General features: G+C 37.9%; 3 protein-coding genes across 8 annotated transcripts in view; all 3 read left to right on the top strand.

Moving 5' to 3' along the window:
• The first annotated feature begins 1,143 nt into the window (after window positions 1–1,143).
• On the top strand, window positions 1,144–9,295 carry denr (density-regulated protein). 5 transcript variants are annotated; one of them, XM_041810072.1, is made up of 8 exons: window positions 1,144–1,292; window positions 1,998–2,110; window positions 2,207–2,226; window positions 2,341–2,425; window positions 5,531–5,629; window positions 5,777–5,893; window positions 5,986–6,125; window positions 8,987–9,295. In XM_041810072.1, the coding sequence occupies exons 2-8, from the start codon at window positions 2,008–2,010 to the stop codon at window positions 9,029–9,031; spliced, it is 609 nt and encodes a 202-aa protein (XP_041666006.1). In that variant the 5' UTR covers window positions 1,144–1,292; window positions 1,998–2,007; the 3' UTR covers window positions 9,032–9,295. The 5 variants fall into 5 exon arrangements, with proteins under 5 accessions (XP_041666006.1, XP_041666005.1, XP_041666008.1 ...); XM_041810071.1 differs by having other exon boundaries at window positions 1,149–1,306; XM_041810074.1 differs by having other exon boundaries at window positions 1,149–1,306; window positions 5,540–5,629.
• Window positions 9,296–9,492: 197 nt separating this feature from the next.
• Window positions 9,493–10,823, top strand: LOC121524644 (hydroxycarboxylic acid receptor 3-like). The gene has a single exon (XM_041810070.1). It carries the CDS (start codon window positions 9,678–9,680, stop codon window positions 10,656–10,658), a length of 981 nt encoding a protein of 326 aa, XP_041666004.1. The 5' UTR covers window positions 9,493–9,677; the 3' UTR covers window positions 10,659–10,823.
• A 3,922-nt stretch (window positions 10,824–14,745) lies between these two features.
• clip1b (CAP-GLY domain containing linker protein 1b) overlaps window positions 14,746–25,100 on the top strand; it is a 65,638-nt gene continuing 55,283 nt past the window's right edge. For both annotated transcript variants that reach the window (XM_041810564.1, XM_041810565.1), the window contains exons 1-7: window positions 14,746–14,850; window positions 20,047–20,221; window positions 20,898–21,275; window positions 21,365–21,495; window positions 23,807–23,931; window positions 24,055–24,256; window positions 24,431–24,628. In XM_041810564.1, coding sequence (XP_041666498.1) covers window positions 20,131–20,221; window positions 20,898–21,275; window positions 21,365–21,495; window positions 23,807–23,931; window positions 24,055–24,256; window positions 24,431–24,628 — 1,125 coding nt within the window. In that variant the 5' untranslated portion in view covers window positions 14,746–14,850; window positions 20,047–20,130. The remainder of the gene's footprint in view (window positions 14,851–20,046; window positions 20,222–20,897; window positions 21,276–21,364; window positions 21,496–23,806; window positions 23,932–24,054; window positions 24,257–24,430; window positions 24,629–25,100) is intronic.

Here is a 25,100-nt window from a genome sequence, read left to right on the forward strand (position 1 = left end):
GCCAGAACAAGACTTCTTTTCACTGTGTGTGCAGAGCACCGTCTGCGAGTGTGTGTCCCTATATGTCTGTGAGTGTCGCGTTTATGTGTATCATCAAAGCCCTTGGCGCTGCGTAAAAACGCATGAACCGATGAAGAGAGCAGCCTTTTCACTTATTTTGGAGGGAAATTTGAGCCTTTCTGTGCCAAATGGCCTCTCTGTAACAAGCCGAAATCATAAGGGCTAACAGACAAGCACTTTCAGAGTCAAGCATAAGTTGTGACACTGAAAAATTCAACCCCCTATCTAAAGGGAAGCATGGAGGCGCTGCGTGAAAGCAGCAATACAAACATATGGGGTTTTTATTTCTAAATTTCATTCACAAATGTAATGTACATCGTGTTCATGGCGTTTTGCAGGCAACATTTTCTTTATGTATCATACTGTTAACTAGAGTTTCCAATACAACACGTGACAAAGTGTTCCTTTTTTAACATTTTGTCATTAGCAGGAGCCTATGATCAATAAACGAGCGATCAATCTCAATCTCAATCTTAGCTCTCTCATCGAGGTTGAGTCTGTCACCTGTGCGTCTCTACAGGTGATCAGGCGGGGAGGAAGACGAGAGCTTTTCTGTCTCTCCTGTTAATGTATGAGTATTTAAGACAATAACAGAGAATAACTGTCTCTACAAAATGCCAATTATGCCTCATATCAGTGAACATGTGAAATTATACCACATTATTGAATTTAACAAAGAGATTCTCTCTTTGCCACATGAACACACAGCGTCTATGATCAGCTGTTGAATTCAAGTTTCGACTTTTTTTCTCGACATTTCGACTTTAATCTCGAAATTGTGTTTCAACTTTATTCTCGAAATTTCGACTTTAATCTCGAAATTTCGACTTTATTCTCGTCATTTCGACTGTAATCTCGACTTGCCCAAAATTATTTTCTCCATCAAAAATGGCCCTAATCCGCTTCCGTACATATACATATATAAGACATAAAACTTTTTTGTTCCGTTTATTAAGATTATCCAGATTTTTTTTCACCGTTTAGCATTTACTTTCTTAATAAAGTAGTTAAAAAGGTATGTATCAGCATTTAAGTGTTCTTCCTCCGGACACCAGGTGGCGCTGATGCACATTAGGGCTTCATATCATCCACTTTTACAACTAAAACAAGAAGCGCAGCTAGGCGTGCTCAAAGTACGCCAACTGAACCTGATTCAATAAGAATGCCTATCTAAAAGTCAAACTAACGTGAATAATGCGAGAGGATTTACTTAACATACAGCAGTTTTAAAGGTACAGTTTGTGGGGTAGGTATCTTGACATTTCCTCCATGTTAATTCCGTTATAGAGAGCAGCAGAGCCTGTTAGCGGTGCTTTAGCCTTGTTAGCATGCTAACCTAATACCCATAAACTGAGGTGCTAACGGTGACAGCTGTGTGAGTCAACGATACCTGATGAATGAACCCTCTTAAACTAATTTCGAGAGTTTGTTTTTTCCTAACAAGGTAGAGTTGTTTTCTATGTAATTTTTATCGTCGACAGTAGCTGTGGTACTACATTTTTGGACTATACAACAAGTTTTGCAGCTAGATTTTGTGTTTGATCGCCCACCAAATAAGCCCATGTGTTAGCCAGCTAATGCTAGTTGATAACTACTTCTGTACATTGGAGACAACTGTTAGTTTGTCTGCAGTTTGGCATTAAATTGCTCCATCTATGATCGATCTTTCTGTGTCACGCTGTGTAAAACTGCAACTATTTAATCTGCCCTGACAGAAGAGGATATGAGCAGAGAGTTTGCCAAGCAGGCTAGCATGATGAAATATTGGCAGAAACCTTGATCACTCATGCTCACAATGGAGTCTGTTTATAACTGTAAAGACATTTTGTGATTGCTGTATAGGGTTTAGGTTAAGTTGAAACCCTGGATTGCTATTATTACTGACGTTAATGATATATTTTTACACGTAATTGTTTATTTCTGTGTCACTTATCTAGATAAATTGAGATGGCTACTACTGAGATGGACTCTGGTTCTTCAGAAAGCAAATCAGAACATGGGCCAGTTGATCCTGATTCAAAGTACCCACTGAAAGTTCTTTATTGTGGAGGTATTGTATATACAATCTTGGTAAATTTTGCAACTTGATGAGGTTCAATTTGGCTGTAATTTAAATGTGACAATGATATTTTTTTTCTCCCTGCAGTGTGCTCTCTACCCACAGAGGTATGTCTAATAACCTTACAAAGATATCTTTCTGTCGTTACACTGAATGACTCACAAATATCCCATTAAGCTATTGAATAAGGTGTAACTTAATCTGCATTGTTGTCCTTGCAGTACTGTGAGTACATGCCTGAGCCAGCCAAATGCAGGCAATGGCTTGAGAAAAACTTCCCGGATGTATTTGCAAGGATGACTGTAGGTGAGTGTCACTTTGTATGTTAGTAAATTAAATTTTCCTTTATTTTATCTTATTTGTTTGACCTAAAAAAGCAGTTCTTAAGACTTTTTAGGGTTAAGCTTTCACTAGCACTTTACATATTATAGTTCCACTAAAGCACTGTAACAGAGTTCACCTGTCATTACACCTTTGTGCTAACACATTGCATCCACAGTGGTGTTATATTAGCAAGAGGAGAATAAGAGACATGGTCTGCCAATGCACCACAGGAGCTTCACATGCGCATGCTTCAGCTCTTTTGACTTCAACATTACATTTCGCCTTCGCCATCCATCCATTCTGCCAACGTAATTACCTCTGATGGATCAGGGGCTGAACTACTTGTCCCACTTTTACATCTCCTTGCATCACATATGGCAGACAAGGTGTAATGGGTGTTAAAATCATGCCTTCAACTGGCGGTCTGTAAGCACCTCTTGTCTTAGAGGCAGTAGTTACAGGCATTTCTTCTGGAAGTCAGTGAATCACTCATACTCCAATTTCTTTTCTTTTCAGTAATGTGTCTTCAGAATTGCACGTTTTCTGAGTTCATTTACTCTTCATTTTTCACTGGCTTTTGTTTGTTAATGTATTCATAAGGTGGTATGTGCCCTTTGTACCACAGTTCCCCCAATTCTCCTTTTCTAAAGATTAATTACTATATTACTCTCTAGAGTAACATACTGCATATTAGTGCAGCATAATTTTGTAATCATGTGCGATTGAGATTATACAAGATAATTTTGTGATTTGGGATTACGACATAACTCAAAAGTGGCATCATTAGTCTACTTTCTTGGTTATCAAGGTAAATGCAGACATTGATGATAGCTTGGAAGTGTCAATTTCTTGACTCAGACATACAAATATTAATTAGCATGAAAACTAATTAAAAAATGAATAAATGTTATTCTTTTTTTTAAATAAAGGTACTTCTACAAAGTGTAAATGCAGTGGCACTATTTCTGCAGGTATTTTTGTAAACCTTTCCAGTACTGCTTATTAAAACATGATTTCAGCCTCTTATGTGGTTATGTAAATGCACAGCCTGACATTTGGATTGCAATTGTGAATAGATCAGTTGTGCAGCACTACTGCATATCCCCTATTATTTTGTACTAGTTCTTCATTGAAGGCATATGATTTTAATATTGAGTTAAACACTTAACTCTTGTGGATTTGTAGTCTATATTATTGTACCAAATTTTAATATCTAAATGATGTGTTTGCACAGGATTACTTTTATGTAGGGACTTCTGGTCATTTGTAATAATTGCGCAGGAGGTCTTTATGTTTAATCCTGTGTGAATCGATCATGTCTGTAATTTTTGGAGTAAAAATTCCAGGGCAGATTTCAGAGGAGGTCCACGGGTAATACTAATCTTGTGCGAATCGGCGTGTCTGTAATTAAGGGTTGAAATGTTTCTGATCAGAAAAATGATAAAGGGCTGCGCAGGAGATTAACACTTTCACATATATAGGTTATAGATAGTTCTTCTCTTTTAGTTAATTTCTACTTGTGTTTAAAGATGGCTTTATTTTACTTAACTAACTTATTTAAACTGTACTGTCCAAATGTGTGTATGTGCACGGCTGTTCTCTTAATCCACACAGTGCTTCTGTTCTGCCTCCCACAGATATGTATTTCATGCATAATGCAATTTAGGATTTGAAGTGTGTCTCAACATTCAGTGATTAGAATAAAACTGCTGATCTGTTTGAGGAGGGTTGGGGGATCCCAAATTAATAGACTGCAGAATAGTATCCACAGCATCATCTAGCTACATAAAAACGGTTAAAGGTGACAGGAGAGGTTCTTATTCAACTCAGGATGTCTTGCTCTCACATACATTACTAGAAGGAATGCTTGACTTTCTTCCTCTTCCTGTTCTCCTCTTTCTGATCAGCTGCAGATACACAAAGGGGATTTGTGCTACCCTGATGTGTAATGGAAGAGTTAGGCTTGCTACCAAAATAAATAAACATATAGAGGATAAAAAACAGTGGTTAACAGTATCTGTACAACATCATCTGCAAAACCCAATGTGCACAAGATTCTATTTTTTGTGTGATTTTTTTTAATTGAAAATTTACTGAGCTTTTTCGTTGCTGCACCTTCATGTTGTCCTTCAGAAATGTCAGTACATTTGAGTAAACTACAGACTTTACTTCACTGTGTGAATGCCCCGCCCTAAACACTGACGTCAGGCAATAACTCACAAATTATCCGAGATCCACAGGTAATACTAATCCTGTGCAGATAGTGCTTTAGGCATTGATTCATACACATTTGACCAAACTCAAAGCACGATTAACATTTTATGTTTATGAAGCTTTAGGCTGTACAAACAGTTTTAGATTGTACAGCATGTTTTTAAAATAGGTCTGTTGGTGAGGTTTAAGAATTATTTAAAGTACTAGAGTGATCCTTTGTGTGCCGAAATTTCTTTCCCATACTCGTTTTAAAGTGACATCTAGTGATTTAGGTGCTTTCACACCTGTTTTTTAGTATATTTTGTCAGGGTTTTGTAAAAAATAGATTAAGTGGGAAAGTCCCTCTAGTTTGTAACATCTTAATCAAATAAAGATATTTGAATTCCACACAAAATCACATTGTAAAACATTGCAGGTGTGTTATATAAAAGTCCTAAAGCTTTGGAAAAGTTTACAACAAAACGAGGACGAATATTCATCAGACATGCAAATCATTACTTGTAAAATATGTTATTGTTTTATTACATACTACATGCAACCATAAACCTCATCAGCTTTAAGTCTGTGTAATTTTTTGCAAAACTTTGGTTAATTCTGCCTTATGTTGCTCATTTAAACAAGGCCTATTTATTTTTGCATACCTTCTTGCTATATCTTGATTATTTTCTGCGTATGTCTTACACATACTGTATATTCTTATTAAAAGTGCAAGCGCCACTGTAATGCTCATATTTCCCACTGAGATGAAACTCCAGGAGTTTCAAATGTACTTGGAGCCCAAAAACTATTATTGCCACACTCTACATATAAAGCATTGTACACATAGCATATTTTGTCAGTGTATTGGTTTTCATATTTTATTTTGTTCTTTTGGTCTAACTGGCCCTACAGGAAATGCACCCAAGCAGGAAACCTGCACTGGAGAAGCTCCCCCTGCAGGCGAGGAGGAGGAGAAGAAGAAACAGAAGAGAGGTAAGTCATAAAAACTATTATTTAAAGCTCGTATGGTGTTTGGAAACATTACCTCAGAAACCTGGGATTGGTTTATTTAAATCCTCAAGAATTAAAAGTTTAAGGAAAGATTTTTTAGCTTTTTTCTGTATTTTTTATGCTTTTAAGGTGGCAGAGGTCAGATCAAACAGAAAAAGAAGACTGTGCCTCAGAAAGTTACGATAGCAAAGATCCCAAGAGCCAAGAAGAAATACGTCACACGGGTGTGCGGCCTGGCAACATTTGGTAAGAGCTTGGTGTTTAATTATTCTCAGTGATGCTGCAGGTAAATCAGTCTTCATGCTTTATTCTTAACCTGAATTCTTTGACTCCTGCAGACATCGACCTTAAAGAGGCTCAGCGGTTCTTTGCTCAGAAATTTTCTTGTGGTGCCTCAGTGACGGCAGAGGATGAAATAATCATTCAGGGAGATTTTACAGATGACATAATCGATGCCATCCAAGAGAAGTGGCCTGAGGTGAGCTGGTTATTTGTTTTATTTAGATGAGCTATTTAAGTTCATCTTTCTGATCTCTCTATGACCTTCTTAGGTTGGGATGTACCTGGGTTTTTTCTTATGTTGCTTGAATTTTAGTGTAGTTGAGGCCTTTGGGGAATATATGGAAGACACTATAGTGTCATTGTTAACTTACTTTGGATTTACAGTCTACTAGAGCTATCGTCAATTTAGTTCTTTTTTTTTTTTTTTTAAACTTTCTCTTTATTAAGGTTCTGGCAGTCCATAATACAGTCTAGTTCAGTACAAATATAGAACCACTTTTTTTCTTTTTCTTAACTTTGGGTAACTTTAACAAGGGAACAAATCACAGCAGGACACGTTATAAACGAACATATTACAAGAATAAATAAATTAATTAATAAAAATAATAAAGGAAAACGCAGACAAAAAATGACAAAACCTAAGCAAGACAGAACACATACACCACCAGGCTGGCGTAATGATATCCAGGATTCCAGTACTGTTGTTTCCATGATGTTAACCGGGTAGTCCGTCCATCAGGGTCTACTTTCTTCAAGACCGGTTGCCAAATCTTGACAAACCCCTTGGCATTGTCATGAAGGGTGTAAGTCAGTTTTTCCAGGGGAAGTACTCTCATTATTTCCTTATACCAATCATCCAGTGTAGGGGTGTCCTTTGAGATCCAAAAGTTAAGAATAGTCTTCCTAGCTATGTACAGAAGTATTCCAATCAGTTTAGCATTTTGAGTGCTCCTTGCATTGGATGGTTTAGCTGCTAGAATATATGGCAGGGGTGACAGTTCCAAATCGTACCCGATCAAGGTGACCACCTCCTCCTTCACCTCTACCCAAAACTTTTGTATCTTTACACATTTCCAAAACATATGTACATACATTCCTGCTTCTGGATCACATTTATGGCAGTTAGCAGAGCCCAGACCAAGCCTTCCCCTCAATAGCGGTGTAAAATGAAGTCTATGTAGTATTTTAAATTGTCTCTCTCTATCATTGTTACAACTCAGAATTTTAAGTGTATTTTCTAGAATCATTGCCCAGACATCTTCATCTATCTGATAATCTAAATCATTCTGCCATTGCTTACGGATATGGTCAGTAGAGCAGTTAGAGTTTTGGCCTAAAGTCTCATAAACTCGGGAGATGAATCTTTTCGGTATGGGTTGTTTAAGGATGTTCTCCAAAAAAGACTCATTTGGGGCCCGAATGTTTTTTGGTATATAATGTCTTATTTGCAGGTATCGATAAAAATGAGATTGATGTAAAGAGTATTTATTTTTTCAAGCCCTCAAATGACTCCATTGTTCCCCCTTCATCAATTTAGTTCTTGTCTGTGAACCAGACGCTATATTTATTTAATATGTCAGCTACCTACCTGCAGACATTAAGTCCAGTGGAGTTTAATTAGCTATATTTGATAGTTGATGTCACTATACTTTGTGATGAAAACCTAAAAGTAAAGGGCAATCTAACTGAATAATATATTTAATAGAGTCTCTTTGACAAACAGAGGAAAATTCTGTCCTTGGTTTCTCTTGTCACACAATATTTCATTTTTAGGATTTGGGAATTTGAAATCCTTCACTTTAAATTAAAAGAAAAAAAACCGACTTAACTTTTAAATCAATCAATCAATCAAATTTATTTATAAAGCACATTTAAAAACAGCAACAGCTGATCAAAGTGCTGTACAAGACAGGAAGTCACACAGAAAAGTCAAGATGCACACACATGAAACTAAAAACAGAAAGGATAATTAAAACGAAAAAAAAGATAAAATGATGCATTTCATAAACGCAAGGAAATAAATATACATTTTCCTTTTTAAGATTTATTTTAGGACCTCTAGCACTGATTGAAATAAGAAAATGGATAGACTTTGAAATCAGGGAGAGAGAGCGGGGAATGACATACTGGAAAGGAGCCCCAGGTTGGACCTGAACCTGGGATGTTCCACTATAGCGGTGGTTGCCAACCTGGGGTCCATGCACCCGTAAGGGGGCGCCAAAGATCTCAGGGGGGTTGCAGGAACGTGTCTGCTCTGATAGTCGAAATTAAATGCACATGTATATTTTTAGTATTATAAAGCATAATTTATAACAAATATTTGGGCCAACCCAAAAGGTTAAAGAATTAAAGAGAATGTTTTTAAGCAAAAAAAATAGATAATCTTTTGAGATTCTAAGCTTGAACATTTACAGGAAAACTAAAAATTTGAGTTTAAAAAGTAAAAATGGGACTTTTAGACACTGCTAATTGGTCGGGTGCTATGATGTCACTTCCGGTGACATTAACTGATCTCGCCTGATTGGCAGAGAAAAATCCCTCTAGTTCCACTGTATCACAGAGCATCAGAGAGGTCTTGAAGGAAGTTGACTATTCAGTTCCCATGAACGGTTAAGGGGCAACGCTGACATGCATCTTCTGTGGCTAATATATGTGCTATTGATGATAACCTCATACAACCTCACTTCAAACGATCCCTTTGAGAGTTGGTAGACAAAAATGGAGCTCTTTGGCTCTGAGAAGGAAGCTGCTTTGTTAGTCAACTACTCACTGATTGTTGAGATGATTAATCGACTAAACAGATTATGATTTGCATTCTCAGCAAAGATAGCAAGATGACTCACTCCTTTGTAACTCAGCTCATGATGTAACCTGTTAGATATTGACAAATTTGTCAGTGACTTATTTTTTTATCTGTTTTATGGAAACAACGCAAACAGATTGTTCAAAAATGTAGAACCACACCAAATACATCCTCAGATGTGAACCTGTTCATGCCAGCATTTAAAAACACAAGCTTTGAAATGAAACACTGATTTGAGTTTCTGTGTGTTGCAGGTGGATGATGACAGCATCGATGATCTGGGTGAAGTGAAGAAGTGAAGACCAAATATGCACTTTTACTGAAACGGATGTGACCTGTAACAGCAACAAAAAACCCTGGCCAAATGTACACATTAAGTCATTTTATACCTATTTTATTTACTGTTCATAAAAAGCTGCGGACTTGGCCACTCACTTGGCAATTTTTTAGTTAATAGCTGCTTTCTCTCGTTTGCCAAAGGTGTGGTATGACGTGAATCCCTCCCAAATGTTCTTCACTCAAGCAAACTGTAGGCTAATAAATTTCAGTCTCCTTCGCCTGTACACTCAAACGTCTTCTTTCTAAGTTTGTTTCACGAGGTGAATTAAAAAATGTCTTTTTCAGTGATTGTTTTTCAGGCATTGCACTCTATTCCCATGAGTGAACCTTATTCTGCATAATACTTTTATAATGAGGCCATGATCCCCTGACAGATAACATTTACAGTTGTTTCCATGCTCCTCTGGGTCAATATCACTTCCCCAAAAGATAACAGCGCACAGATGCTCGTTCCACTTAGGAATTACTGTGTTTGTCTCAGAATCGTTTGCATGAACGCAAACATGATTCTCTAGCAAAGCAGTCACCTGGCACAGCCTGTTTACCTGTGTTGACTCAGCGTGGAGCAGCAGCCTGGTACTCCGCTTCATATCGACCTTTTAAAGCATGAATCTCACTCGATTGGATGAGTGCTGTGCCTTCGAGGCTCCCATCTTGGACCAGGTTTTACCTCCGATTCTGGTCCTCGAGTTCATGTTCGGACTGCTGGGGAACTTCGTGGCTCTGTGGATGTTCATCTTCCACATGGATGAATGGAAGCCAAACTCTGTATACCTGACTCACCTGGCTGTTGCAGACTCCATTGTGCTGTTCTGCCTTCCTTTCAGGGCTGACTATTACAGGCGAGGGAAGGACTGGCTGTACGGCGATGCCATGTGTCGAATTCTTCTCTTTCTTCTGGCTGCAAACCGTGCTGCCGGGATCTTCTTCCTCACGGCTGTAGCTGTTGACCGTTACTTTAAGATCGTCCACCCGCTGAATAAGATCAACAAATTGGGTCTCGGCTATGCACTCTGGGTCTCGCTCTTCCTCTGGGGTCTCATATTTCTCGCAACCGGGTATCTCCTCTCTGAAGAGCACTTCTTCGAATCCAGAAACCGCACTCAGTGCGAGAGTTTCAACATCTGCATGGGTTTCAGCCCCCTGTCCACCTGGCACAACACTTTCTACATCGTCCAGTTTTTCCTCCCCACCACAATTGTGGCTTTCTGCACCATCAGAATCACCTGGCAGCTGAGGAACAGGACTGTAGACAAGAAGGGGAAAATCAAACGGGCCGTGCAATTTGTTTTGGCTGTGGCTCTGATCTTTATTACCTGCTTCTTCCCCAGCACCATTTCACGCATCGCTGTGTGGATCCTCAAGGCGTGGTATGACGAATGCAAGTACTTTGAAGCGGCCAACCTGGCGTTCTACACATCGGTTTGTTTCACTTACTTCAACAGCGTCCTCAACCCGGTGGTGTACTATTTCTCAAGCCCGGCCTTCAGCGGCACCTTCAAGAAGGTCATGAATAAACTGCTGAGGAGGAGCAATGATGAGATCAAATCTGAGAATGAAATTTCCACTGTTGAGGGTAGAATATAAAAGCACCTACGATTTGAAGCTGTTACATGAGGGCACAATGCCTTTTAAAGCCCTGTCTATTGACTTTTAGTTATAACTGTAGAAAGATGTTAGGTTGAGACTGAACAAAATCCACCGACCCTATATGATATTAGAAGCTCAATACTGTGTACTTCACATAAAATCAACGTAATTCTCAAAGCATGGAAGTCTGTTTTTCCAATGGGATGTGAAAAAGATTTTTTTTTGTCACAACTATGACACATTTGACCAAAACAATAAAATCATATCTTTAAGTAATAACAATAATTTCAAGAAAAATTGCATTTCAAAGATTGACAAACTTTGCAAAAAAGTAGTTTTATATTAGAATTTATAAAAGATTGTTTATTTTGGAGATGTAGTACTAGACTTTAGACTTTGCTATTGAATTAACATTTGAATTTACAGGTCATTTTGAAGTCCTAATATAGCATTCTGAGATAGATAATGTATTTTAAGTAGTAAAAATGCTAATTTTGTGAGTTTTTATCCAGAGATACAAAACTGATTATTTTAAAAGTTTGACTTTTTGGGTGGGGTACTTGGTTATCATCTTTGCTAATTTAAGCCACCATAAAAATGGTCTTTCCACCGCATACTCTCGAGTTGAACTTGCTAGATTTTCATTGCACACTATTTTTTCTTTTTTTCTTTCTTTTTCTTTTTTTTTTTTTTTAATAATTTTGGAGACTCAGATAAAGATAAATCTTTATCGTCCCCTTGGGGCAATTTAGTCTGGATCAAGTTCAGGCCGTACACATAGTAAAAATACATAAATACATGTTCTCTATAACTCCTATGGATTTCATCATGACAGATGGGCGATGAGATCGATATAACATATATATATATAAAAGATATAAAACAATCCAAAGTTAAATAATTTTATGTGAAGGTGTCATGGCACCAGTGCCTACAGCTTTTTAAAAACCAAGCAGCTGATGGAATAGAAGTACTAAGTCTTTATACTTTGGTACTGAACTAAAATTTAAATTAATAGGCCAGTTTGGTGTCTCAGTGGACCATTTTAAGATAGAGTCTGTACTTTAAATAGAAAAAAATACTCATTTTGAGAGTTTAGTTTGGGATACAGACTTTATCATTTTAAAAATTAGACTTTTTTGGGGGGGGATATACTTTGCTATCATCTTTGCTAAATTAAGCCATCACAAAAATCATAGAAATATGAACATGAATATTGTACTTAAATCAAAGTAGAGTTACTCTGGTTAAAATTTGAATCAAAGTGCTGGTCTATAAATCTACTCAAGTAAAAGTATTTCATTGGAAGTATAATGTTAAAAAAATAATTGTGATTTAATTTCAAACATTGCATTTTTCATTTGACAGGATTAGTTTTTTAGTTCCTCATTTATTGTATTTTTCAGCAAACACAAGCAGTACATAATTTCATCTTATAACCAACAACATAGACATTTAGAGTGTAAACTGCTCTTTCCAGTGGGCTGGGCAGAAATACTAGAATGACATCTGATGAAGGAATCGTATGAATTACATATCGTTAGCCTCATAGCATAATTACCCAAGTCATGTTTGGGCAAAATTCTGATATCTGCCTAACTCTACTTTCCTTAATCTGCTGATTTATTGTGCCTTATTTTCTGAAACCTTAAAATATAAGACAATTATGCTATGAGACTAACAATATCTACTTTGATCACGATAGTTAATTTACTGGGGTATTTTTTTTTAACTTAGAGTCTTGTAGCAATCATGAAAACTAGGATTAAACAATTAAGAAAAATATCCATCTGCAATTATTTTGACTGTGCAGATGTAATGTGAATTATATTGAAGGGAACGATTATTTTTGTCATTCTCATTTTTTAAAGGATTTTATTGCAAACTATTCAAGAGAAAAACTGATTCAACATTTGCAAGATATGTAGAGCATAACATCTCTGCAGCAAAGAAAAAATTAAACTGATATTTTGACAAATTTTAGGTCAAAGAAACATTGCAACTTCTGCAATTTGAGAATTGCAGTGGAACACATTGTGATTTAATCTAAATTTCTATTAACTGCTCAGCTTAAGTTGCAACTGAGGAGTCATACAGTAAAACAGGAACTTTTCTTAATGGTAACATGAGAATTTGAATCTCTGATCAGGTTTTTTACTCGTTATGTGCTGCTGTGTGAGAGAATGGGGTAGAAGATGTACAAATTTAATTTAAGTAAAGCACAGTTACTCTGGTCAACTTACTAAACTAAAATTGTATTCAAAAAGTACAAGTACCCTGAAAACTACTCAATTACAGTACTTTGAGTAAATGTAATTAGCTACTTTCCACCTCTGATAAAAACGGCCTTTTCTTTGAATACTCACCAGTTAAATGTCCCATAAATTCAGAATCAAAGTCATTATAATGTTGTAGTATGTCATTATTATTAACAAGTGGAAACAGGTGTTGCCACTTAGGTGTGGTTGGGTTTAACATAGAAAACATTAGCAATGCAAGCGTTATATTTACTTCAAATGCTTTGACAATTGGCAGTTTCTAGCTAGAAATACAGATGTGTAAATGTTCCTCTTTACTTTCTTGGTAAAGTAATTGGTAATGATTTAAATACTCTATTACGACTTCTTGTTACGGCAAACTCTGATTACCTGCCACACATTAAACTAATACTTACGAATGAGGATGAAATTATTTTCCTCACTTTGAAAATTTCAGTTTATTTTAAAGTATTCTCCAAATGCTGTTAAATACAGCAGGGAATTTTAAACCCAGCTTTTCCAAACATCCTAGTTTTATTTTGGATCCTTACGTTATTTTACATTGCACACAGAAACTACATTATTTTACTAAAACCAACCAGGGTCTAAATTATTAGCCCCCAACATGATGCTAATTGACAGTTGTGTCCCTTTTTGCTGGATAACAGCCTGCAGTTTTATGTTGCAGTTTTCAGCAAATCTCAGACACATCACCTGAGGAATCTCATCCATTTCTTTTTTGGCAAATCTCTCAAGCTTCTCCAGATCTGATGGCCTGTGGACTTTTTCTTGCTCTATTCCTGTGCAGGGCTCAAGAGATTGTCTTCTTTGAGACTACAATTCCTGACTTGTCTATGTCCTTCTCTAGTGTCTTGGCAGTTGTTCTGGGGTCTTTAGACACATCTCTCACTAATTTTCTTTCCAGAGACTTTGAAATCTTTCTCTTCCTACCTCTGCCAGGCTTCTTCCTTATGGCGTGGCTCTCTTTGAATTTCTTGATCCTTCTCACTCCAGTTTTTGATACTTAAAATTGTTGTGATAGCTTTTCATATTTCAGTTCTTCTTCTCAAGTCTAAACTGATTTGTTTTTGCCATGATGCTTCCTCCAGTGACAGCTCAGACCCTTACTGAAGTTTTTATACTGTGTGTAAATGGGAAGATTACCCTCAGTTTTAGCCTGGTTTTACAAGCTTTGGGCATTACAAACATAAAGGACATCTTTGCACAACAGTGGTTTGTGCTATGGCTCAACAAAAGGTCAGTTCTGAAGGGGGCTAATGATTTTGACCCTTATAGTTTTTGTTTTTTGTGAAATAGTTTTTTTTTAGGTGTAAAATAAAACAATGTTAGCATTCAAAATGAGACTAGGATATTTGGAAATGCTGTGTTTAAAAGCAATGCTCTGTTCAACAGTAGTTGAGCAATGCTTGGGAAAAACTCAAATTTTCATAGGAGGCTAATGATTTCATCCTTACAGTGTGATCAATGGTGCATAGTTGAAGCAACTAGATGTTCAGTTGATCTCAGTGCTGTCGGCGAACTGTCGATAAAACTTGAAACTATGCTATCCTTGAGTTAAAAAAGTGTGAAGCTTTCTTTGTAAAGTCAAGAGGATATTTTTCGCTCTCTCCAACAACTTCATTGTGAGTTTTTTTCCTTCAAATAAACTAAATATCAAAATAACCATTTTATAAATGCATATGCACTACTTTCGTGCTGTTTCATTGTTTGTTCATTGCACACAAACGTGGGATTTCATGTGAACAGAGCTGACGTTCGTCCCGTGAAGGCAGCGTCTGTTCCCAAGGTGACGTCATGGGCTGGGGCTGGGAAAGAAGAGCCGTTGGAAAAACATGTAACGGTGCGAGGTACGCTGCACCTACTCACCCACGGCATCTCTAACTGAGACCCAATTCACCAAGAGACAACAAGTAAGCTTTAACAGACAATATTTCCACCTTTGTCCGCTCTTATTTTGCTTTATTACCATCTCACCAGCGTGCTGCGTCTTAAATTATCAACTAGTTTATGCTAATCTAAGGCTAGCTAGCTTCAAGGAGCGCATTCCAGCAGGGACCAAGCCTCTGTAATAGAAGATATAAATCAACAAAACAAGTTAAATGAAATGTTTAACATTACAAGATAGCAGGGTTTATCAAGTTAACTCGACACTGTGAAAGTTAATGTTTATAGTGTTAAGGAAAAAGTGCTGTAGCAATTTAAGTTGCTGGCTCCAGAGATGCAGCAAGTAAAATGAGCCCAGCCCAGACACAAACAACACGACCTGTGTCATGATCTGCAACAATGACTTATTATATATTCATGGTTGATTTACTTAAGGCGAGACTGCCTGTGTGAGGCTGAAAACAAAGAAGTGGGTAGTCTGGTATGCTAGCAGAGGCTGTGGAGCCCCGGGATGAGGTTTGACAGCTCTGGGTGTGCTTGTTGTTTTGGTCTGGCAGCACCGGCTGGGCGGAGGGAGCAGCGTCGAGGTAATATTACAACAGAGAGGACAGGGCTTCAGTTACCTGATCATTGCATGGGAATGGTCAATAGCAAAAGCTTATTTATTCCATGCTGACATTCACAAATGAGTTAGAAAATAGCCATCAAGACAGAGAAGCTCCCCCCAAGCCTCAAAATATTGTTTTTTAGTAACTGTCTGTAAGTGCTGAGGTTACTTTTTAATCTCAGTGGAGTATCTGCCATAATATTACCTGCAATGATAACATGCATGCAACTAAAATATCTCTTAAAGCACTGTACAGTAAGGCTGCCAACATTTTCTCGACTGTTTGATAGTGTTTTCTAGTCTTTTTTGATACCAGCTGCTTTGAAACCATGCAGTCTTTGGTAGTAGTATAAAACAGTACAGAAACCACTGAAGATGTTTGATATTATTGCCAGTGGCATGATATTGATATTAGCAGAAATGAGCTAAAAGTAAATTATCTGTATCAGGAGATATGAATATTTCTGCAGCTATTTACAACTGATATATCAGCTTTAAATATCAGCCTACTGGAGCATCTAAAAATCTGAGTATCATGTAAGAGTTAATTCATCCCCACAATCAGGGAAGAATGCTGACTTAGCGAATGTCCAGAAGACAGTCATTGACACCCTAAGCCGCAGAAGACCACTGCTGAAAGGGCAGGCTGTTCTCAGCATGCTGTATTAAAGCATGTTCATGGAAAGTTTACAGGAGGGGAAAAGCGTGGTAATAAATGGAGCACAAGCAACAGGGATGAGCTCAGCCTTCAGAGGACTGTCAAACAAAGCAAATTTAAGAACTTAGGGGAGATTCACAAGGGCTGGACAGAGTTTTAGACAGTGGATCAAGAGCCACAGACAGGTCCAGGAGATGGGCTACAAGTGTCGTGTCCACTCCTGAACCACGGACAACATTGTAAGGGTCTCACCTGGGCTAAGGAGTAAAAGAACCGGACCATTGTGGTCTCAGTGGTCCAAAGTCCTGTTTTCAGATGAAAGTCAATTTTTGGTTTTCATTCAGATATCAAGGTCCCAGAGTCTGAAGGAAGATCAGAGAGGCAAAGAAGTCCAGTGGTGTCAGTTTCCTCAGTCAGTGATGGTTTGAGGTGCCATGTCATCTGCTGCTGTTGGTTCACAGGTCTTTATCAAGTCCAGAGTCAACGCTGCCTGCCGTCTACCAGGAGATTTTGGAGACCTTCATGCTTCTATCTGCTGAGAAGCTTTATGGAGATACTGAGTTCCTTTCCAGCAGGACTTGGCCCCTGCACACAGTGAAGCCAAAACTACCAGAAACTAGTTTGCTAACCATAGTATTACTGTGTTTGATTGGTCAGCTGACTTGCCTGACCTGAACCCCGCAGAAAATCTCTGAGGAAAATATCATAAAGGAAGATGAAAGACACCAGACTAAACATACAGACAAGCTGAAAGCTGCTATCAGAGCAACCTGGGCTTCATAACACCCCAACAGTGCCTCAGACTAATTACCTCCATGCCACATCACATAGATGCCGTAATTTGTGCTAAAGGAGCTCCAACCTATTACTGAGTGCATAAATGAGCATCATTTTTTAGGTCTGATTTACATTTAGCCTATATATTTGGATCAATATTGGTGTGGAATAAAATTAATTTGTAAATATAAGCTTATTGAGATTCAACAGTCCTATATTGTGCATTCCTGGCAACCACAAAAGCATCTTTTTCATAAGATGGGGCAGAGATTAGGAATGACTTCAACCAAAAATGTAGTCAAACTCTTTCACCCATGCACATACATTGGCAACAAGAAATCACTGAGTATGAACAGCTATCAGGAGTCATAGTTTGTCCGTGGTGTCTAATCAGTTAATTTTGCTGATATCTGATATAACTAGATGCTGAAGAGAATTTTTTTGACAGGGCAGAAGAAGTCACATGGTCAAACATGAGAGAAAATGTTAGCTTTGTGGGACTGTTACACCAAATGAAGGGATGAAAAACATTGACACCCTAATTGCTCTTTGGCTAAATAGTTATTTTAAACATCAGTATTGGCACTGGGCCTTATTTTAACAACCAGTGCAGCTCTACGAATATTGAGGACCTCAGACCCCTATTTTTGATGTCATGTTACCAACACAGTCAACAAAACCATTTGATTTTTTGGTATTATCATGTCAATGTTTAAAACAAGCTTGTATTGTGATAGCTTTAGTCCACAGTAAACCTTTAAAATCAGGAACCAGTAACCTTTGATGAAACAAGTGTCTAAATTTAGTTTGTAAGAGCCTATATCAACAAAATTGTTCTTGGTTCAGCATTCCTGGAACTAAATGTTCTGGATACTTCCTTTCCTGCTGAGTAAGAAGAACATCCTGTTGATGAAAAGTTGAGAGGGCTTTGTTTAGAAAATAAGTTTTCTAACTTATATGTTGTTCTTGGATCTTACTTCTCAAAAGTAGCTAATTGCTCTGAAAAACATTACCTTGATTAAAATATTCCTATACTTTGGGTTGAAATGCAGTAATAGAGGCAGCAGATGGCTTTTATCCAAACCAATTTTAAATGATGTCTTTAATTCTCTTGTAGAAATATTCAAATGATGTTTATTACCACAGTTTCATACAAAGTGTCTTTCAAAATGAGCAAAGACGTGTTCTTTACAGGTATGTGGGTAGAAATCTGGATAGCTTCTTAAGAAATGGAACTGAATCTCTCTAATAAAGCAGCAGATGAGTATTGTTTTATTTAAATGGTAGAAAAGACATCAAGGATTTTAGCGTTTTTCTAGAAAAGCTGTGAGTTTTGTTCAGCATCCTCTGAGGTTTTTCAATCGTTTTGGGTATTTATTTTTCATGAAAACAGATGCTTCGCTCTGAGACTCTAATTTGGAGTTACTGACTGCGAAATGAGCCTCTTTTGTTTTTGTGTTTGTGATTATTGGTAAAACACAAAAGTGATTAAGGAAAGGGATCAAGGCAGATGTACCTAAAAATAAGCAAAGAGTTATTATGTTCATGCATATCGGTACAAAAATGTATCAGACAATTTAAGGATAGCAACGATGTAATTGTGAAAATATTATGAAAGAAGTCAAGAATTTTTTATTACTGAAAACACATATAAACCATGTACATTAAAGCACATGACTTTGAAGATGTAACTGATTAGTCATGTACATACAGCAGGCTGTTACTGAGAGTGAGATGTGGGGAAGCCTTTACTCTGTGAAACAAAATGTCTGTCCTGACCTACTTACTCTAAGAGTGAATCATCTGTTTTATGAATAAAATAGTCGAGCTGCTCCTCGACACCTACAGGACCTGCAGGAAAAAAAACACTGAGCTCATTGTTCAGAGTAAATGGCATCTTACACTAGAGGAAATACGTGATTTGATTAAATAAACACCACAAAATCAAGGGCATTTGACTTTGTAACATCAGTGTACACAAGGCAAAAGGTCAGCTGATGTTATTTTTATTAGATGGGTGATGACAAATAGCGTGGTAATAAACGGATGGTTGTGGAATACAGAAGGAGATAGGAAATATTGTTGTGGTTACAGCCTGGATGGAGACGATGATCTATCGTGGTTTATTGCTTTATTTAGACAAAGTTGCTTTTTGGATTATTTATTCATCTATCTATTCATCAAGATTATTGAATTAGAAATAAAAAATGAAAATTAAAATATAAAAGAAAGATTATTGAATTAGGACAGTGCAGTGTTACGATTTGATAGTATTGGATGTTTCAGTGTACCTTTCCTTTTTAAACCAAAAATTGCTCAAATCATATAATAGGAGGGGATTTTAAAAGTAATGTTTCCAGCCAGTCTTTGATTTTTCATCACTTTTTTGTTTTTCCCTACCATTTAATATTCATGCAAAAACCAGACAGTCTGTTCCAACAAATTCAACTGCTCTTTGATCTGGCAGACATCTGTTTTCTTTGATACCTAGGAAACAAGTCTTGTCCCCAGCTAATATATGATTGATTCTTGGAGTGGCAACATCAACACTTGCTGAACTGTGCAGCCTGAGAAATTTCAGTTTTAGCACTCAGCTGATCAAACTGGGTGCATGTGTTGCTTTTCAAGTGCCCACACACTGCTGATATTACTCTCTTCTAACTAGAAATGGACCAGGATAGCAAATATGTCATACTTTCCTTTTCTCTAGAACATTTGTTTATCTGCTTTAGGCATTTTCTGATTATTTTTCAAACCATTTTCAAACCTTGTACCATGGGAGACCATGAGAGACTTAACTTTAACTAAGAGCTGCCCTATAAGACTTGAGACTTGGCATGGATTGCAATAAGAGACTTGACTTGGACTTGCAGTAACAGACATGCCTGTGTCTGTCATGGTGTCAGTCAATTTTCAAGCAAAAATGTCAAACCTCTTTTGGTTGAAGCTGTGCATTGACAATATTTCAATGTAATTTGCAATTTGTTGGACAATAAAACCAACTTCAAGGCTTAAAATACTCATTGTTTTTATGGTAGAAGTATGGATGAAGATGTTGCCTCATCAGTGATTTTTCTCAGCCCTGATGCTGTTCATGGATTTGTTTGTTTATTATGTACTAGTTCACCAGAAATGTGTTATATGCTTTGATTTATTCACCAAAATTGTTTGGTTTTGCAGCTGCCTTCTTTTATGGAGTGGTGGGGAAGGCCCAGACCCCCACCCTGATCAGGCCAGACACCCAGAGGTGACAAACCTGGAGCCATGAGCACAACAGGCAAGGTCAGCGGGCTCAAACCCCCCACAAAGATAGCCCGTCCAACTGGGGTTCCGGGAAAGACATCTCCATCGTCTGGTAAGGCATTGTTGAATAGACTGAAAAAATACTGTTATGTTGTTAAAGTTGATTTTATGATACTGTGTTAGGGAATTACTCTTTCTTTTTACCAAAAATTGCTGTTTAGCTACCATTGATGCATCTCTGTACCAAAGGCAACATCTGCAAAATTCAAATCTGTACAGGAAAAGTGTTATTTGATTTGATTGATTTTTGATTTTATGATACTGTGTTAGGGAATTACTCTTTCTTTTTACCATTTACTTGGCTTGTTTTTGCATTTTAGTCACGTAAAACCTATAAAACTGTTGTGCTCTCTTGATTTATGTTGAATCTCTCAAATGTTGACACTGAGGGTCCATGTTGTAATTATGTGTTGACTCCAGAGACTTAGACCCTGTTACTAAACTGCTCCAGTCATCAGTTATCATCAAATACACGCAGTTAAACTTTGACCTTTGTATATTATTCTTTTGCTGTCATTGTTTTACATTGGGACAGAGAAAAAACAGACAGTAACATGCTTAAGTTAGTAATAAAAGCAGTGAAAATATACTTTGATGTGTAAAAAACAGACAGAAGTGGTTGTGAGTAACATTTTCAGACATAAATTTGGTGTCTCCATGGTAAACATCAGATGTTAACCACACATCTGGAAACCAGCTTTTACCTGTCATGTATAATGTAATTTCAGGTACACAGAAGCCAGTCCCTCCTGAGAAATCCCCTGGCACTGTCACCTCCCCGACCCAGGACAACTTTCAGATCGGGGAGCGGGTCTGGGTCAACGGCAACAAGCCAGGCTATGTACAGTTTATCGGGGGCACACAGTTTGCTCCTGGGCAGTGGGCGGGGATCGTGCTAGACGAGCCTATTGGGAAGAATGATGGCTCTGTGGCTGGGGTCCGGTACTTTCAGTGTGAAGATGGAAGGGGGATTTTCACACGGCCTTCAAAGCTCTCCAAGACGCCTCTGCCTGAAAAGGAAGCAAACGGAGGCCAGGCCAGTCCAGCACCGGGAGCTACTGCACCTGTAGCCAGTGAGGCTGCACCTGCAGGCCCTGTCCCACCTGGTAAACCTGAACACCTCTGGTGTTTTTTAAGATTTCTATTCATCAGTTTTATTTCTTATATCTACATTAATGTTTTTGATGTTGTTTAGCTCTGGGTAGTGGCATCAAGACTGCACTTCAACGAATGCACATTCAGTCCAGTGAGTCAGTGTCGAATCTCTCAGACACAGAGTCAATGAAGAAGAACAAGAGGGAGCTGAGGCTAGGAGACCGTGTGCTGGTAAGAAGCTCTGTTTTTGAACCAATGATACCTAAAAGTACAGTCTATGCTTATTGTTGTCACTATTTTATCTTCTATATTCTTTAACTAGATCATAATTGCTTTTAAATGACCTCTTAAAGCTTCAACAAAGAGTTAGCTTAGCTGGTTAAAACAAACTGAAAATTAACACTGATGCTTTTTTTATGACCTTCAAAACTTAAATCAGCCCAAATACTGTTGTGTTTTATGTCTGAAACTGCTGCCAGGAGTCATGTGTCAGAAGAAGTGATTAATTACAAAGACTTCTTCCATAAGTATTTTACAAAATAGCAAAAAGATAAAAGCTTGCCCTGACAGGGTGCAACATAAGTGAGTATCAACAACAAAATCAGCTTGATTACACTGATTCCTATTGCAGTGCCCTAACAGCATTGGAGTGATTGAGCGCAGTGTGACATGCCATTTTTATCCCGCCAACCTTTTCCTATTTTCCTATAAGTCTCTCAAGGTGACATGAACAAAAAGAAAGTAATCAGTGAAACTGACAAGGAGCCTGAAGTGTCCTACAGGAAGATTTCTTTCACATTTCTCACTTGCAAAGCTTTTTTTTTTTTAAAGGGGAGTCAATGGTGCATTTATGATATCCATATTAATGATTCAAATGTTGTGCTCTGACTTGTGTCAACACAGAAGCAGACCTGGTCAGCACACCATTATGATATAAAGCTCAGCACTTCTGTTTCTCAACCATCAAAATCAAAGATCTAGAATTTATATCACAGGTCACACATTAATATTTAACAGACGCAGCCTAGACAGCGAGTGTGCAAATGTGATGGGGCATGATGCAAAGCTATCCGATGCCATAATGCACAGTGTCTGACACTCACACGTTGTTAGGATATGGTGTAAGATACAGCTGCTTGATTATGGCACAAATCATAATCACAATTATTTTGATTGATATGTAGGTCATGATTAATTAACACGATTACTAACTACTCTTTATGTACATGAATTTCAAATGACTATGACTCAGTGAATCACTGTGCTTCCTGGATCAGCAGCCACAGCTTTGTAATACAGAATATTACAATTTCTTGTCATTTTAGATATCATAAAGACGGATTCTATACAGGAAAGGTTGAAGAGATGTGTACTTAATTAAATTATAATTAATGCAAGTCAATAGAATATATGAATCACTTCATTTTACTGGCTAATTTTCAAACCTTGCAGCAGAGGTTGAAGATATTATATTGATCTCAGGAAAATGATCATGGTGTCGCTCATGACTGAAACTATTCAACTGTGAACAAAAAAATGAACGTTTAATGCACCACGCTACAGGCACTAGCCATTGCTGTAAAGCAGCGACCATCAACTGCCAGCCATGGGTCACATCAGTCAAATGTATTTTTGGAAGAAAATAGAAATATTTTAAAAAATATATGGCAGGAAGACCTTTATGTTTACTTATTTTAGTGTGTCTGGCCCCAAAGTGTTTGTCAAGGAAAATCTTGTTCATGAACGAGGATGCGTGTGATCTATTTACACAAAACGAGGGCATTAGGGCATGTGGCACTTATTTAGTCTTGATTACCTTGCTTTATGGTCGTCAGAGATTATAAACAGAACTGAGACTCAATTAATCGCCCGGCACTGGTTCAAGAAGTATCGCTCTGTTTACAGAGGGTACCAAAAGTAATGTAAACTGAACTGCCAGATATCAATTACGACCCAGCTTCTGTTTGGTCAAATGTACCTTGTTAAAGATTATTTTTGGGCCTTTTGCCTTTATTTGATAGGACAGCTAAAGAGAGACAGAAAGTATGGGGAGAGAAGATGGGGTAAGACATGTACCGAACATGCCCAGAGAGACTATGGCCTCAGCATATGGATGCCTGCTCCAACAACTAAGCTTAATTGGCACTCCCTTTAAGTATGGAAAAGATAACTTCTTTAATAATACACTAGCTAATGTGTTTTTTTTTTTAATTGGATCCCAATTTATCCTTATTGTCACAACTATTCTTCAAGACACAATATTCAAGATGATACAACAGACAATAGTTTAACAATAATTACTTTGGATTTAAAAAAGACAACTTGTCTGTTTAATTTAAGTGACAGAAATATGTGAGTTCTTCAAACATACAAATCTGAATTGTTTATAAGTTGAATCATACCATAAATATTGGATTGGTGGTGAATTCTTTCACAGCCACAGAAAGCCTTATGAACAGAGTGAAGGGTTTTATTATGAGGAGGAAAAAATGTCTCAGTAAATCAATAATAATTCAGTGTTTTTGTGTGTGTGTTTATTCAGGTTGGTGGTACAAAAGCAGGAGTGGTTCGGTTTCTGGGAGAGACAGACTTTGCAAAGGGGGAATGGTGTGGAGTTGAACTGGATGAACCACTGGGCAAGAATGACGGAGCAGTAGCAGGGACCAGGTAAACAACGCTGACAAAGAAGTTTGTATTACATCTGTTTTAACACAATAGCACAGTAACCTATGAAGACATAGTTCTGAAACCAGAAGAGTTTTCAGTCGGTGCCACCTGTTTCCCTCTCAGATACTTCCAGTGCCTGCCCAGGTATGGCCTGTTTGCTCCGGTTCACAAGGTAACACGTATTGGCTTCCCCTGCACCACGCCGACCAAGACCAAGGGCTCGAGAAGGAGGTCCACACTGAAGAGGAGCCCGAGTGCCTCCTCCATGAGCTCGCTCAGCTCTGCTACCTCCTCCATCAGCGGCAAGCCCAGCCGAGCCGGACTGGTAAAACTCTACTGCATTTATTTATTATATTTCATCTTTTCTCCTTCTTTAGATCTGTGATTTTGATAAACTGATTTCACACTTTGATTTACCTCGTAGTCAAAGGATCTCCAGCTCCAGGACCTCAAAAAGGCATTAGATGAAATATGAAGGTTTTCCTCCCTGTTTTTTCAGTTGACAGAGACGTCTGCTCGGTACGCTCGTAAGATCTCTGGCACCACGGCGCTGCAGGAGGCTCTGAAGGAGAAGCAGCAGCACATTGAGCAGCTGCTGGCAGAGAGAGACCTGGAGAGATGTGAGGTGGCAAAGGCAACAAGTCAGGCGGGAGAGGTGCAGCAGGAGCTGCTGCAGCTGAGGAAGGGACGTGATCAGGTAAAATACTTGTACATGTGTTGTTGTTGTTGTTATCTGCATTCAGAAACCTAGGGGAAAATGTTATATACTACACAGACAGTCATAAACAAAATACTTTTATCTCTTTTTTGTTCAAATAATTTTATATAAAGTTCCAGAAAATTTTCAGACCCCCTTCACCTTTCACAATGTTATGTTATTTTCACTTAGTCCCCGTAATGACAAAGTGAAAACAGATTTTTTGAAATTTTTGGCAAATGTATGGAAAAAAAATATTGCATTGATTTAAGTATTTAGACCCTTTAACAAGTACATAAATGAAGCCCCTTGGGCAGCAATTTCAGCCTCTAAAAGTCTCTTCAGAGATATTGGATAGGGTTCAAGTCAGGGCTCTGGCTGGGCAACTCTAGAACATTCACAGAGTTGTCCCTAAGCCACTCCTGTGTTGTGTTTGCTGTGTGCTTAAGGTCGTTATCATGTTGGAAGATGA

The sequence above is a fragment of the Cheilinus undulatus genome, linkage group 17, assembly GCF_018320785.1.
Source record: "Cheilinus undulatus linkage group 17, ASM1832078v1, whole genome shotgun sequence".
Lineage (NCBI taxonomy): Eukaryota > Metazoa > Chordata > Actinopteri > Labriformes > Labridae > Cheilinus > Cheilinus undulatus.